General features: G+C 36.2%; 1 protein-coding gene across 11 annotated transcripts in view; it reads left to right on the top strand.

The window, feature by feature from the left end:
- Positions 1 to 16,760, top strand: part of ENAH (ENAH actin regulator) — a 136,200-nt gene that overhangs the window by 112,449 nt on the left and 6,991 nt on the right. For 6 of the 11 annotated variants that reach the window (XM_069062577.1, XM_069062578.1, XM_069062582.1 and 3 more), the window contains 5 exons: positions 1,712 to 2,019; positions 2,428 to 2,573; positions 2,740 to 2,797; positions 3,490 to 3,538; positions 9,829 to 9,895. In XM_069062577.1, coding sequence (XP_068918678.1) covers positions 1,712 to 2,019; positions 2,428 to 2,573; positions 2,740 to 2,797; positions 3,490 to 3,538; positions 9,829 to 9,895 — 628 coding nt within the window. Of the gene's footprint in view, positions 1 to 1,711; positions 2,020 to 2,427; positions 2,574 to 2,739; positions 2,798 to 3,489; positions 3,539 to 9,828; positions 9,896 to 14,825; positions 14,889 to 16,760 lie in introns of all 11 variants that reach the window. The other 5 variants (XM_069062574.1, XM_069062576.1, XM_069062580.1 and 2 more) reach the window with 1 other exon arrangement.

Genomic DNA, 16,760 nt, shown 5'->3' on the forward strand with positions numbered 1-16,760 from the left:
GATGGTGGCTAGGTGGCGTAGTGAGCAGAGCACCAGCCCTGGAATCAGGAGGACCTGAGTTCAAATCCAGCCTCAGACACTTAACATTTACTAGCTATGTGACCTTGGGCAAGTCACTTAACCCAAATTGCCCTGCCTTCCCCCCTCCAAAACAGCAACAAAACAAAACAAAACAAACACATAGGCAGTGCTATACAGTTAATCTAATCAACCATCTGTCATTTTGTCACAGACAAAAATATATGTAGCCCATCACCAAAAGCATGCTTTGAGTGAGGGTACATTTTCTCTCTATATCAGCATCATAAAGTTAGAGGTCTGTTCCAGACTTACATAATTTCCACATTATGTTATATATTGACCCATGAATTTATCTTTCATTTCATTAGATCAATTTCTGTTTTCATCCCATATAATCATTTGGGAGCAATGATATCCACAAATTTATCACTTGTCAATTATATTAAAACATACCTCTTTAGATCTGAAGGGACATGATCATAATCTTGTATTCTAGGATTATATCCCTGGTTGCCCATCAATATGCTTCATGATTTTATAAACTTAAAAATGTCAGTTTCATCCTGTTCTTTCAGACAGAAAAGGTTTTTTTTTTAAGTTAATCTTTACACTCATTCCTTTGCCTAATTTCTTTGTTGTTGTAGTTTTATATTGATGTTAAATAACCATTAGCAGATTTCTTTGCAGATTCAGATGATGTTTATTGCTCATTTCAGACACTTAGATTATGGCTATCTGAGATAGCCATAGTGTTTCATTTGGCTCCTAAATGTTATTTTTCTTTGCTCTGCTTTTAGTTTTCTTATGGATCATTGAAAAGAAACAGGAAATATTTGAGGTCAGATAATACTTCAGGTAGTTAATAATTAGTTGCTAGGGCATTCCGTGTTGTGTTTTAGGTGTCCACTATGATTTTCACCCTAGATGTGCATATGGTTAGACTGGAAGGGAGATGGGGAAGTTTATGTCTTTAAGAACAGGATTTCAAGTAGATGTCTCTTGTTGTTTCTGCAACAGGTTGTAGCAAGTGGCCATTAAAGCACTATACATCTCATTTATATCCCCAGTAAATCTTCACTGACCTACATTAAAGTAAATAAATAGCTGTATCGAGTTTGTGCAGAATTAAATAAAAGGTCCTCTGTTGCCTTAGGACTGATACCGGTCATGAATTAATTCCCTAGGTTTGAGCCTAAGTCCTCTTGACCATATTGTTGTAAGAACACTACCAAAGCAATGACATGACAACCCCTGCTTGCCTTACCATATAGCTTTAATCGGGTCATTTTGGTTATCTGTAACTCTTGCTTTCAGTATGAAAACTGACTGGCTAAAAAAATTCATTTTGGATGTTTCTGTAGATAGTTTGAGTTTAGACACTACTGCCTCCAACTAACTGGTAGTTTTTCTTTTTGATATCAGGTGGACATGGTTTTGTTTTGTTTTTCAAAATTCCCATTCACAAAATATTTATTTAGATAACTCCTGTTGTATTAGTATTATTGAGAGTCTGCTTTATATAATAGAAATTTTCAACCATTAATAAAGGTGTTTCCTAATTATAACATTGAACACATGTATGATAATTTAATTTGTGTCATTTCAATTTATATTACATTCTAGACACTTGCAAATAATGTTTCTTATTAACCTCGTTTATGTACCTTTTTGCTATATTTCTTTTTATTAGGTGTTGTCCTGGGACCACCTGCACCTCCTCCCCCTCCACCACTTCCTCCTGGTCCAGCCCAGACTTCAGGGGCACTCCCACCTCCACCTGGTCCACCTCCCCCACCCCCTCTTCCATCTTCTGGGCCACCTCCTCCACCACCTCCACCACCCCTTCCTAATCAAGTGCCCCTTCCTGTTCCTCTACCACCTCCTGCCCCTCCACTTCCTGCCTCAGGATTTTCTGTGGCATACATATCAGAAGACAATCGCCCTTTAACTGGACTTGCAGCTGCAATTGCTGGAGCCAAACTTAGGAAAGTTTCACGGGTAAATACATCTCTTTTTTTTCTTTTATTTTTTTTTTAAAAGCAATTGGGGTTAAGTAACTTGATCAAGGTTATTTTGTGTGGGTGCCAAGTATCTGAGGCCAGAACCGATCCCAGGTCTCCCAGCGCCAGAGGCGGCGCTCTTACTGCGCCACCTGGCCGCCCCTGTTTTTTTCCTTTATTATCAAACACTATTCAATGAATTTGTTGTATATGGAATTATTCCAGTAGTTGTTAATAAGAGTCATGCCTAACTCTACTTGTTAAACAGTGTCCAGAATATACTTGATTCTGATGTGCTATTGTTAAATGTTGTCACTTGTTCTGTTTTGGAACTAGATTATAAACAAATGTAGCACTTAGAAATTTGTTATATACCTTATATGTATATGTATATATTTTTGTTAAGATTGAGGATTCCTCTAGTTCAAGTGGAGGAAGTGCCATTGGAGTGAACTCGACTTCAGCTAAAACAGACACAGGTCGTGGAAATGGACCACTTCCTTTAGGTGGTAGTGGCTTAATGGAAGAGATGAGTGCCCTGCTGGCCAGGAGGTGAGTTGAGAACTTGATTATTCAATGCCAGTGCCTAGAATAGAGAATTTGAAAATGAGATTTGTTACAATTACTATTTTTTATTAGATAGAGCATCCTTTATTTGAGAGAGAATGTTCTTTATATTAAGAGATGGATGATTTTGTTTGGTTTGGGTTCCTTTTAGAAGAAGAATTGCTGAAAAGGGATCAACAATAGAAACAGAACCGAAAGAGGATAAAACTGTAAGTTGGTTAACATGATACACTTTGTCTCAGTACTTAATATTAAGAAAATATTGTAGTTAAAAGAGCATATTAAAAATAATTTAAATATGAGTCAGTTAGAAATGGATTTTTATCAAATGCTATTTGTCAGTGCAATATGTCAGTGCTGTTTAAAATGTTAGATGTTATTTCTCAGTTCTTGTTAAATATTTAATGAAGTGAATTGTTGACTCTCTGATGTTAATTGTCAGTATGACATAAAAACAGAAGATTAAAACTCTCAAAACTTGATTTCTGCTATTGTTTAGTAATGGTGAGCAAGTAATTTAACCTTGCTCTGGTTCAGTTTCTTTATCTATAAAATAAGGTGAGATGAACTTGGATCTGTCATCTAATGTTTTGTGACTATGGGAACATTTGTGATGGGGGCATTAATGATAAAACTAGCTTAACTCTGCCTGTTGTATTTGACTTTGCCACCATTGAACTCAGATAATTAGATCCAAATCAAAGCCATGAGAACACATGGGAAGAGAAGATGAAGAATTTAGAAATGGGACTAAGAGATAATAAGGCTCAACAAAAATAAAGAAAGGAAAGATGAGATGAAAAGAGACAAATGAGAAGAGAGTTAAATGTAATCAGAGCATTTTTAAAGGCTATGTTTTCAGTAGATTTGATAAGTGATATACACTTTCCACTTTATTCAGGAAGATGCAGAACCTTCAGCTTCTAAGACCTCTTCAACAAGCACACCTGGTAAGTGCCAGTTAAATATCACTATATCTTCCTTCAAGTCGTTGAAGCCGTATGCAGCTGACATATTGACTGGTTGGGGATGGAACAAGCTGACAAAGAGATCCAAATTAAAACCTCCTTGTTTGTTTTTGTTTTTTTTTTTGGAGGGGGGAAGGTAGGGCAATTGGGATTAAATGATTTGCCCAAGGTCACACGGCTAGTTTTTGGTTTAAGTGTCTGAGGCCGGATTTGAACTCAGGTCCTCCTGACTCCAGGGCTGGTGCTCTATTCACTGCACCACCTAGCCACCCCTATTAAAACGTCCTTGAAAGAAAAAGAAAGTTGTGATTTATATCCGTTCATTTGACTCCAAATAGAAACGATAGGAATAAACTTTTGAACTTGAGACTAAAAATTCACTTTAAGAGAGGTTTTCATTTCCTTTCCATCTACCTAGTTATCAGCAAAGTGGTTAATAAAGAATTGATTATGTAAGTAAACATTAGTCTGAATATTTAGGTTTGAATTGAAGATTGGCCCTTACCATTTCTCCCTTCCAATCCAGCACTCCCTCTTTACCACTTATTCAGATTCTACCTATATTTCCAGACTCCCTTGAAGTGTTACTTTATATGAAGCATTCTCCAATTCCCCTGCTCCCCCATTTACCCCAGTTTTCTTTACTCTTACTCATAGTATACTATGTCTCTAATATCCCATTTATTTTACCCTACCAATAAAGGAAAATTTTCTTGTGATGATGAGAACATTGGATTTAGAGTCAGGGAACCAGGATTCAAATTCTCCCTCTGCTGCTTGCTACCTGTGTGACTTTGGTCAAATCACTTCTTCCTCCCACCCCATAAAATGAAGAGTAATATAAATAGCATTATTTTAAGCACAAGATATAAAATTAAAGCCATAGATTGCTCTTAAAAACTGAGATTTATACTTGAGTTTATGTTCAAATAATCTTATTTTCTTTTTACCTTTAAATATATGATGCTGTGAAATGAAATTTGGTATGACTTGGTATTTAAATATAGTCATCCTGGCTTTTAATTATTATTACCTTCCTTTCTGATTGCTCACAAAGCATCCCTTTAACACTGTGTTCTAGAATTTTGCCAGGAATACAAATCAAATAAACTGGCTCATACTTTTCAAACTCTACCTTTTTTCCTTTTTTTTTTTTGAAAATTGGGACATTTCCTCTTCTCCAGCCCTGTGTCATTTGTCCCATTCTCCATGGTTGTCAACAGTCACTCTCTAATCACATCTACCACTTCTTTCAGTATCTTAAATGTGGTTTTTCTGAGTCTAATGATTTGAGTTTATTGAGGGCAGCAAGATACTGTCTCCTCACTTATCTTGAGTTTCCATTCCCTGCTAACCCATTTTGTGATCTATCCTTCCTAGTCTCCAGATCATTTTCTTTAGAAAACAGAAACAGAATAATTGTTGAGCAGTGCCAACATTCTTGTTTATTACTGTGTCCCTCTGCTCAGCATTATTTCTGTCCTTTCTTTGATTTTCTTCTTGGTAACTTCCATATACATAGTAAAAGCAATTTTTAAAATAATTTTTTTTTGTTTTTTCTAGCATTTACTGCCACTCTCACTTCATTCTAACTCTTAGTACTTCTGGCATGGTTATTCCCAGAATCTCTTTACCATTTTGTCTTCATCCTCATTTCTTGTCCTTTGTTCCATCTAATAGCATTTTAAAAGAAAATCTGAATTGCCTGATGAACTTCCTGTACATCCACATTAGCAGTTCTCCCCTTTTCTCTGCATTAAAATAATTTCTCCTTGTGTGTTTCTAATTTTATTCTTGAGAACTTTTTTGCTTCCTTTTTAACAGAACTCCATGAAATCTTCTCTTATAAATCTGACACATCAGATTATGCCTGCCCTTCCTTTCTTCTATTACGTTCTTTAATACAATTACTCGCCCATAAGAATCCTGACCTTTCTGAACACCTAATTCCTTCAGCTGAAGTGAGGAGTTCCTACCCCACCATCTTCTTGTTTCTAGTAAGACCCTTAACACAATTCTTCCTCCATTTCTGGGTTCCCTTATTTCTGACCCCCTCAACCCTCCCTTTCCAGTATCCTCCACATCTGTCCATTCCTTCCACTATGCCCTGTGGAATGCCTGCTCCATTGTTAACAAACTTTCCTTTTTTTTTTTTTTCCATCTTCAACATTTACTTTTCTCCCCAACTTCTGGAATTCATTGAGATCTGCCCTCCACCTGACAACATTATTTCCCTTTCCAGCACAAGCTTCATTTTCTCTTATCCTAACCTTTCCTCCCCCAGACTTTATTGGCTGTATTAGGGGAACCAAAGTATTTCTTGATCCCAGTGGATACTCTCAGATTCTCCCATAACCCTTAGCAGCTTCTTCCTCATCTAAGAATATCTAATTATCTAGACCCTGGTGGCCATTATCTAACATGTCCCAAGTCATTCCTCCTTGTTTCTCATTGAATTTAGTTGCTAGCTACCTGCCTCCACTCTGACTTCTGCCTTCATATTAGGGTTCTTCAACATACATATTCATTTTCCCTCAAATACCTTATTTCCTAGTTCCTAATCTACTGAATTTCTGTTAGTTGCTCTTCTTTTCCACCTCAGCTGCACACAGAAATGGTTATAACTTTGATCTTGCCATCACTTATATATATTCCACTTCTATGTTCATGAATTCTGAAATTCCTTTATCGCATCATAATCTTTTATCATTCCTTCTTTCACCCTATGCCTGGCCAACGCCTAATTATGACAGGTTGTTCTCTTCTTTGGTCCCAGTTTTTTTTTTTTTGTTTTGTTTTTGCTTTTTGGAGGGGGTAAGGGAGGGCAATTGGGGTTAAGTGACTTGCCCCAAGGTCACATGGCTAGTAAGTATTAAGTGTCTGAGGCCATATTTGAACTCAGGTCCTCCTGACTCCAGGGCTGGTGCTTTGTTCACTGCACCACCTAGCCACCCCCACTTTGGTCCCGGTCCCAGTTTTTTTTTTTTAAGCAATTGGGGTTAAGTAACTTGTTCAAGGTTACATGGCCAGTTATTTCTCGGTGTGGTGCTAAGTATCTGAGCCTGGATTCGATCCCCAGGTCATCCCAGCACTGGGACTGGTGCTCTTACTCGTTGTGCTACCTGGCTGCCCCTCCGGTCCCGGTTTTAACCTCTTGTTGAACCAGTTCCCTTCTCCTAACTCCACCCCCCCGCTCCCCATCCCCAGTTCCCAGTCATAATTTATTAAACATCAACCCTGAATTACTTTCAGCATCTACATCCTTTTCTTCTATATGCATATTGTTGAATGGAGATGGAGGAAGTCACAAAATTGTACTAAAATTTGGTCCACTTTAAAGTTTGTTCTTTAATTTTAGCTAGACCCTTGTTTTACCACAAGACAGTCCTTCACTTCCCCCTAATTGATTCTTTGTCTCATCTTCCACAGTGGCTGTTCCACACATTCTCATCTCTTAAGTCTCTCTTGACACACCTTGCTCCCACCCTCTCAGCTTAGGAACTTCATACTTCACTGGGGTTGGGGGGTGGAAATTTGAGGTGAAAAATCCTTTTTTTAAAATTATTTTTTGTTAATCTTGCACGTGACTTGTTTGTTCCCCCATTAGATTTTGAGTTCCTTGTAGGTACTGTCTGTTGCCTCTTTTTGTATCCCCCAAACTTAGCACCATGCTTAAGGTACTTAATTGACTGATTCCTCATCTTGCAGCCCTTTGACATCATTGCCCATTATTCCTCCTTCCCTTCAGTCTCTAATGAAAAAGTCTTCTGCATGTACCTTTTGTCACCTCTTCTCCTTATCAGGTTGTGCCCATCACCATGCCCACTCTCTTCTGATCTTCAGTCTCTCTCCACTAGTGGCCCTTTACCTGCTGTCAACAAACTTGCCTGTGGCTCTCCCCGCCTCAAAAAAATTGGCACTTAATTCTAATATCTTTGGTAGCTATTGTTCTGTCTCTTCTTGACTTTTCTGCTTTTTTAAAAAACTCATCTTTACTTATTCTCCATTTTTTTTGTAAACCTTCCGCAATATAGCTTTGAAATTTAACATTCAACTTGAACTGCTCCCTCCAGAACTAATGATCTGTTAATTGCTAAATCTGAGACTTTTCTTAATCCTTAACTTTTGTGAGCTGTTGATTACTTTCACCTCCTGGATCATCTTCTTGCAGCTTCTCAGTCTCCTTTTATGGATCTTCATCCTTTGCACAATTCCTAAATGAGCATATCTCCCAAGGCTTGGTTGTAGAGCCTTGGTTTTTTTTTTTTCTCCTTCATATCATCTCTCTTGGCGAATCTAATAAATTCCCATGGATTCAGTTATAATCTCTATTCATATGATGCCTAAATCTATTTAATCCTGGTTTCCTTTCTCTACAGCATCCCTCACATTTCCTTCTTTCCATTTACATTCCCATTACTCCAATTTATGTCCTCATAACCTTTTTCCTGGACTATTTTAATAGCCAACAGATTGATCTCCTTGCCTCATCTCTCCCCACTTTAATATATTCTGCACAGGGCTGCCAAAATGTTGGTCTGACTGTGGTCTCTCCTCTACTCAAACCCCACCCCCAGTCTACCTCAGCTCATTAAATTGCAGTGACTCCCTACTACCTCAGAGATCAGATATAAAGTTCTCTGTTGACATATAAGGATCTTCATAACCTGAGTTTTTCTTCTTTTCTAGCACTTTTACACTTTACTTCCTTCTACCCTCTTGAACAATGATACTGGCCTACTTAACTCTTCCTCAAATGGTATTTCCTGTCTGCACTTTTATGTATTTGCATGTTGTCTTCCCCATTAGTATATAACTCTACAATAGTATTATTTCTGTTCCTCCTTACCGCAAACCTTTTCTGTCATGTCTCTCTGCTTGGATATCAGTGTTCCTTCTTTGAATGTATCTTTAAAAGCCATTCAACTGCCATCCTCATATTCTTCCAGAGCCACATTCCAGTCATGTCTCAGCTAACAAGTCTCAAGTGATACCTGTTAGAACATATTTGCCTTCTTTTAATAGGTTTTCTGATTCACTGTATTTTGCCTAAACTTTGTGTATTTGCATATTGCTAGATGATGCTATAGATTTCATTATTGGATCATTTCTGGGTATTATTGTCCTTATGTTATCAGTCCTCTTTTCTATTCCAATTTCTGTACTGTACTTGATATTCTCTATGTACCTGGCTTCCAAACACAAGTCATTTCCTCCTACCCTTTGCTTTCCTTTAGAAGTTTCTTCCTTTTCTTGTACCATAATGGAAATGATTTATCCTTATCCTTCCTTGGAAATTGCATTTCTCTAGTGAAGAGTTTAGAATCAATTTAAGATAGACATTGTCCCTTAACTACATGTTTAAGAATCAGAAGCAGGGCATTTTCACAGGATATTTGTTATTCTTAGTCTTCATTAAGCCTTTTTAGTTCATCTTTAGGGATGACAAACTACTATACCTATAGGACAAGATATTTTAATAACTGTATTTCAGTGTAATTGGTTTCCTTTATAATTACATATAATTTACAAACATTTTATTCTGAGAAGAGATCTGTGACCCAAAAATTAAGAGCCCCTACTGTAAGTCTAATTTTTTTTCTCCATCCACCATTCATTTTAATTTAAATTTGGATTTTTTGTGTGTTACTCTTTGGCAATGTACATATTGAGTCAGTTAAGTCGTTGGTGGCATAAAATATTTTAAATTGAGATAAGTATCAATTTTTGAATTGGGTAACTTAGAGATCTGCATCAGAAGGAGCACAACGTTACATAGGTGTCAGTATTCTCCATGTTTAGTGGGATGACAGCCACTTTTATTGTATTTTATTTAAATACTGTTCTGATAAAAATAATTAGAAACATTTGTATAATGGAAAAGATTAAAGAAAATTCTAGCCACCTATGATGAAACCTGTAAAAATAACTTTTAATTAGATATTTTGTATCTAGTTTATCCTGTATTCATGGTCACAATTTATTCTGAGTTCTAGTCTTAAATGGGAACAGCAAAATAATCAATAGGATCATAGGATTTAGAGCTAGAGGAGCTTTATGAAAGGATCTCCATCTCTTTGATTTTACAGATAGGAAAATTTTTTTACAAGTTTTAATCAGAATGGAAATCTTCCCTTTTGGCTTTATGTCAGATTAAAACATGGTTTTTCATTTTTGTGTAAATATTGTAAGTAATTTGTATTTTAAATTTTAAAATGTTTCTGAAAACTTAAGTGTTTTATATTTTGGTTGTGTGTGTCTCCTTTTTAAAGAACCAACGAGAAAACCTTGGGAAAGAACTAATACAATGAACGGCAGCAAGTCACCTGTTATTTCCAGGTACCATTGTTTGTGTACATAACAGTTTAAAAATGGCATGGCATATTGCCTGAGAAACTTTAAAAGTAGTTTTGTAAAAATTTGTGGTTAAAATATGAAAGCCAGTTAGATTAAATAGTTTTTTTTTTTTTAAGCAATTGGGGTTAAGTAACTTGCTCAAGGTTACACGGCCAGTTATTTCTGGGTGTGGTGCTGAGTGTCTGAGCCCAGGATTCGATCTCCAGGTCGTCCCAACACTGGAGCCGGTGCTCTTACTCGCTGAGCCACCTGGCCGCCCCTAAGCAATTGGGGTTAAGTAACTTGCTCAAGGTTACACGGCCAGGTGTTTCTGGGTGGGTGCTAAGTGTCTGAGCCCGGGATTCGATCTCCAGGTCAGTCTGACACTGGAGCTGGTGCTCTTACTCGCTGTGCTACCTGGCCGCCCCGATTAAATAGTTTTTAATGATGTAGATGAGAGGAAAGCAATCAGTTGATACTTTTTAGCAGAAGTTAGTGTGTTACTTTGTCATATATACCACAGAAATGCTAATTTTCATCATTTCCTCTCTTTCCCTCCCACCTTCCAAAAATTAGCATTCTTTTTCTGTGTGATTCTCTCTAATAGCATATTGTAGCTTTCATCCTGAAAGAAGAAAAATTCCCTTGCCTGTAATAGAGTTCTAGTTCCTATTACCTTTGTCAGAAAATAGAATTCCTTGAAAGATATTCTTCCACAAAATACTTTGTTGTGTCCGTCCTGTAAGTAAACTCTTGAGCTTTTTTGCCTAGTTTTACTCCAGGTGACACACACAACTTACTTCTGAATGTAGAAATCAAGGCAATAAGAAAGCATAAGACAGATATCTTGAAATCTTCATGAATCTGGATATTAAGCCTGGACCCATATTTTTATTTGGCCTTTTTTGTGAGTTGTTTCTTTTGCAAGAGGCAGGTTGATTTTATTGTCTGACGTAATTGTTGAAATTCCCAGAAATCGTACATTTTTTGATTGCAAGTAAAGTGCTTTTTACCATTTTTTTCTGTTTTAAGTCTCTGCATCATAATTAATCAGCATATTCATTGTATTTGTATGACTGTCAGATGGTATCTTTATTTTATCAAGAATGTCAATATCTGGTTCCATATCATGTAGCAAATCTTGCAATTATACAATCTTTTTAGTATACAATGTTTTGGTACATTTATGTTTTCTGACATATTATAAGGTGCTTGCATTTAACTATAGTAACTAAAAGATCAGGTCTTATACTATTCCTACCCAGTGCTAAAGACTGTTCTACTTGTTTTCCAGGTGTCTTTTATTTTTTTTTTTAAAGCAATTGGGGTTAAGTAACTTGCTCAAGGTTACACAGCCAGGTGTTTCTGGGTGGGTGCTAAGTGTCTGAGCCCAGGATTCGATCTCCAGGTCTTCTCAACACTGGAGCTGGTGCTCTTACTCGCTGTGCTACCTGGCCGCCCCCCAGGTGTCTTAATTAGAGTGCCTGACAGATAATTTATATGCTTTTTGCAATAATGAATGAGTCCAGTGGGATTTTCATGATTTCAAGAAAATGAAGTGATCTTTTAAAAGACAATTCCAAAAGGCTATCAGTTGTCAAAACTGTTGATTATGGCGTTTTGAAAGTATGGTCATCATACTTTTGAGATCTGTCTTGCACGCCAGGGAATGGGCTGCCCTAAGTCAATAGAGGACTGCCTTCTGAGAATTCATCTCATGTGGGTGAAGTCCTTTCTCCCCATGTATGGAACTGGAAGTTTCCATGCAGCTCATCTTCCTGATTTTCATATGTAGCACAGGGCATTGTGTACAAACCAAATTTTTCCCCCAGGAAGCTTAGTTATTTCTATATCATTCTTTGCAAAGTGCTAGTATTGACAAATACAGTCAAAGGACATTATTAGGATAGTTATTTTGCTTGAAATTGAGCATAATTTGATTCCTGTGAAATTTAGGATGGGGCATTGAAAGATGCCCTTGTGATCTTATTGAGTGGCATAACTAGGTTCATTAAGCAAAAGAAAAAGGTATTTTCGTACATTTCTGAGTGTATTTAGACTATTTTTTTTAAGTCTTGATAGGTTCTTTAAAAATTCACTTTTAGAGAAATGTTATTGTAGGTTTTTCATTAGATGTGTTAATGCTTGAGACATGATCCAGAAAGGAATACCATACAAACAGTAGGCACTTTGCAAATATGTGTTATATTGAATTAGATTATTCCTTTCGCATGTGTGTGTTTGTGTGTGTGTGTGTGTGTGTGTGTTTTCTCACAGAACCCCTGTGAGGTAGGTAGTACAATTACTATATGCCTCATTTTATGGATTAGGAAACAGACTAAGAAAGATACCTTGCCACTAGAATCACAGGACTAGTGTTATATTTGTTTTGTTTTTTAAAATTATGCTACTGACTTGAGAGGTTTCTTGATAGATTAAAGATTTAATTAAAAGGTGTTTAGGGCTATTAATAGATTTGGGACCTTCATTTTTTTCTTTTTCTTAAATTTTCCTTTGGAAAATCACTAATTTCTTTTACCTGCCATAGTGGAAGAATGTGCTACATCTGGGAGTCAGGAGAAGCCCAAGTTCAGGTTCTGTCTCTGACTGTAGGCCCATCACTGCTAGCCTATATTTCTTCCTAACCATATACATATCTATGGCACATTAGTGTAAAGGGGAAATCAAGTTTTAAAGTCAGTGTGTAAGGCTAATCAAAGTTTTCTTTGAAATGACTTTGAATCACCCATAAAGTATAAAACAATATCTTTTTTTTTTGCTTTTTCTTAAAGTTAATTTATTTTTATTTTTCAACATTCACTTCCATAAATTACATTTTCTCCCCCTTCCTCCCCTTCCCTTTTTCCAAGATGGCATGCAATCTGATATAGACTCTACATATACAAAACATTTTCACATTAGTCTTGTTGTATAGAAGAATTAGAATGAATGGAAGGAACCATGAGAAAAAATAACGACACACACACACAAATAATCTGCTTTGCTATGTATTCAGACTCCATAGTTCTTTCTCTGGATGTATATGGCATTTTCCATCATGAGTCCTTTGGAATTGTTTTAGGTCCTTCCAATGCTGAGAAGGACTAAGTCTGTCAAAGTCAGTTATTGCACACTATGGCTGTTACTGTGTACAATGTTCTCCTCGTTCTCATTTCACTCAGCATAAGTTCATATAAGTCTTTTCTGATGTCTGCCTGCTCTTCATTTCTTATAGCACAATAGTATTCCATTACATTCATGTACTACAACTTGTAGAACAATATCTTTAAAGCTACATTTGGAAAGGGGTTAGGATCTTTTTAAAAGAAGTCAGTCTGTATCAGAAAGTAGAGGGATCCAGGGCATTAGCATGGAAATAATTAAATATAGATTTTATTTTTTGAGAAGTCCTTCCTACTAAACAAATCAGGCAACAGGCTAGAACCAGGACTTCTACTCATAGATAAAAACAAAAACAGGATAAAGACTTAGCTGTGAGGAATGGCTTCATACTTTAGTTCGATTCTATTCAAGGATGCTCACTGCCTCAATTATTTCTTCTACAGGAACACAGCAGGGGTTTTCTAGCTGGCCAGAGTTGTTAGGAAAGCCCTTCCTGGTTTCTCATCTCAGGAGTGCCACTAGTCTGAAAAGACTTTCCATGGCAGTGATGAAAAGAGGGTCTAGAGCTGTACCGCACATGACAAAGTATACTGGGAGCAAAACAGGAGAACTGATACTGACTGAGGGTTCAGCAGACATGCATTTCACACTTACTTTGGGGCACATATTATTGAGTAGATTGATTCCTTGGACTATTGCTGCTGTTCTCTCTCCCACCCATCGCTCCCTCCACTCTCTCCCTCTCCCACCTTCCTTCGTTTTCCTCTCTTTCTCTACTCCATTCTCCCTTCCCTTCCCACCCCTTTACTCAAGTAGTTCATGCACACATGATGCTTTTCCATTATACTTAATTTCTGAGGATCAAATGAGGTAATGTAGGTAAAGTACTAGAAGAGCCATATTAATGTCAGATATTATGTATATAATTGCAACTCATCTTTTTGAACTATAAGGAAATAATGACCTTTTTGTGTGTGTGCACGCATGTGTACGTGTGTGTATAAGGTGATTTAAGATGTTACCCAAGCCTCCACTTTGTCACATATATTAAGCCAGAATGTCAACCAACAACAATAAAAATTAAAGGGGGAAAATGCTTTAGAATAAAACTACTTTTACCTTGTTGACTTGAGTTTAAGGTCCCTAAAACAACTTCTAGATTCTTTGATGCATATGATTTTTCTCAAGTGTTTTATTAGTGGTGTGTTCAAAATGTGATGAAAATGGGACCTGTGCCTTTTGTTAAAGATAATTTTGCCTAATTGAATTCATGCTTAAAAGATTCTTGACTGGTACTTTAAAGTACTTTAGAACTTTGCACTTAATTAGGTCTACCGATAAACAGCTTTTATTTTGGTTGATCTATGGTGGTGTTAAGTTGCTTTCTTTTTTTTTTTTTTTAAGCAATTGGGGTTAAGTAACATGCTCAAGGTTACATGGCCAGTTATTTCTGGGTGTGGTACTAAGTATCTGAGCCTGGATTCGATCCCAGGTCATCCCAACTCTGGGGCTGGTGCTCTTACTGTGCTACCTGGCCGCCCCTAAGTTGCTTTCTTAAAGGCCCATAAAGATAATCTCTATATCAGGATTTTTTGCCTTACTAAAATTGAAAAGTAAGTAGAATTACTTCAATGTTTATAAAAATTTTTCAAGTTCTGATTTTTTGTTGAAAGGCTGTATTAAAGTTATTGCCTTCTGTTACTCCTTACTTTGATATAACTTGCAAAAAGCAAGACCTATAAAACAGTACCGTAACAAAGAACTTTCAGAACATACTATTGTATATTTAAATGGTTTTTCCCCTTCATAGACGGGATTCTCCAAGGAAAAATCAGATTGTTTTTGACAACAGGTCCTATGATTCATTACACAGGTATCATCCTGCTGTGACTTTGTGATTTGAGATCCATTAATAATGTATTCAGGATAGGGCTGAGCTTTTTTTACATGGATTGGTAATCACCACAAAAATTTTTTATAAAGTTTGACTTTATAAGTTTTTTAAAAATACATTTTTAAGGATTGGTAGAGCTCAAAAGCTTAATTAAAAACTTTTTTAATTGTATTTTCTTCCCCTGTAGTCACCTAGCTGGTGAATAAGCTGATGTCTACTGTGTTAGGATAGTGATTTCAGCATAGTCATACCAGTAGTTATCCATATTCATACCTCACACTCCTTATAATTCTGGGAGAGTTATTTAGAAGTGTGTTATTTTGGCCCACTATCTTTCTATTTGTAGCCAAGACAACCCTAGTTTGTGAATAGTTCCATAGGAACTTAGTAGGACCAAAGCTTTATGAATCAGGTAACTCAGTGCTCCTAGCCCTTCTTTCAAGCAGTGATGTATTCCTTTCAACTGCCTTCCATAAAGTGTTGTCACTAGCAATACATATCTGAAGCTGTTCTTTTTATAATGGATATTATTTACATGAGAAATAAAGCCAGAAATCTTAAGAAGGGGGGCTATCAAGATTAAGTAAACTTTGTTTTATTAATGAGAAATGCATTACTGCATTCATAAAATAACTTCAGAAGTTGAATGCTGGTCATTATTTGATATATTTACTTTTTTATGAGAATGTTAATTTCTGAGTTGCTTAGTGGTAAATACAGTGTCTTAGCAGTTTACATACTAAATTCTAAATTGGCTTATTTTATTTGACCTGTTTAAAATTTAAAGAGACTAATGTTTATCTCAAGTTTTGCCTTTGATTATGAATTATTTTTATTATAATGGCTCACAGATATCATTGAGCTTTGCAAGATAGCTTAATCTCTCTTTAACTGATTCTAACAACAGATTGCACTCCTCCTAGGTGTAATAGTACAAGTAACTGATGGGAAACTACTCTGGCACACCTCTTCTCTTCCCATGAGATGGGAATAACCCCTGAAAACTAAGTTATTTTTCCTTTGTTCTTATGCAAGTGAAGATAAGAATCCAGCAGCTGAGAACTGTTAATTTAGTCACATTGCTAGACATATTTTTTTTTCTTTAAAATATTTACCAAAGTTATTGAGAAGAGATATTTGAAACCATTTTGTGGCATTAGGTGGCATTTAAGGTATTTTGTAACAAAATTCACACATTTTGTGATACTGTTAAAAGTGATTTTTCAGTAATTTTTGATAATAAAGACCAGTGGTAGTTTTTTTTCTTTTTAAGCAATATGCTTAATTTATAGTATCTGAACTTAGTTCTGACTAAATCTGATTTGCTAGCTTCAAATGGAATTTTAAATATTCATAGTAAAAGTGACATGTAACATTTAGTCATTGTTAAGTAAATAAATGCTCACTACATTCTTCACTAGCTCATTTTCCTGAAAAAATGGTTTGATACTTGGGTTGAAACATTTTTTTTTCCAAAAAGTGGTGATTACTTCTTTCCTTCAGTATTAAAAGTTCCCCCCTTTAGCTAATTATCCTGGTGGTGCTGGTGGTGGATTGCATGTTAGCATGAGTTAAGTCTTTTAAAACTGCATGTTTCAACCATAGTTTACTGTATAACAATATAATTGATCTGTTGTGTTCAGTAGATAAATCTGTGGCTTATTTTATACTCCTTGTTACGTCAGGATGTTGTCTGTTTGGTGAAGTTAATTCACATATTAATTTTGGAAGTTATGTGAGAAAAAATGATGACCTAACCCTAGTAGATGGAGACATGCTACAAACAGATAATTTTTAAAAATACAGTTGATGTTTAATTATTTTGTGCTAATTGTAGATGCCAAGAAGAGC

Source organism: Petaurus breviceps, unplaced genomic scaffold, assembly GCF_028583685.1.
Source record: "Petaurus breviceps papuanus isolate PSGF00001 unplaced genomic scaffold, PetGlider_PUasm1.0 90466, whole genome shotgun sequence".
NCBI lineage: Eukaryota > Metazoa > Chordata > Mammalia > Diprotodontia > Petauridae > Petaurus > Petaurus breviceps.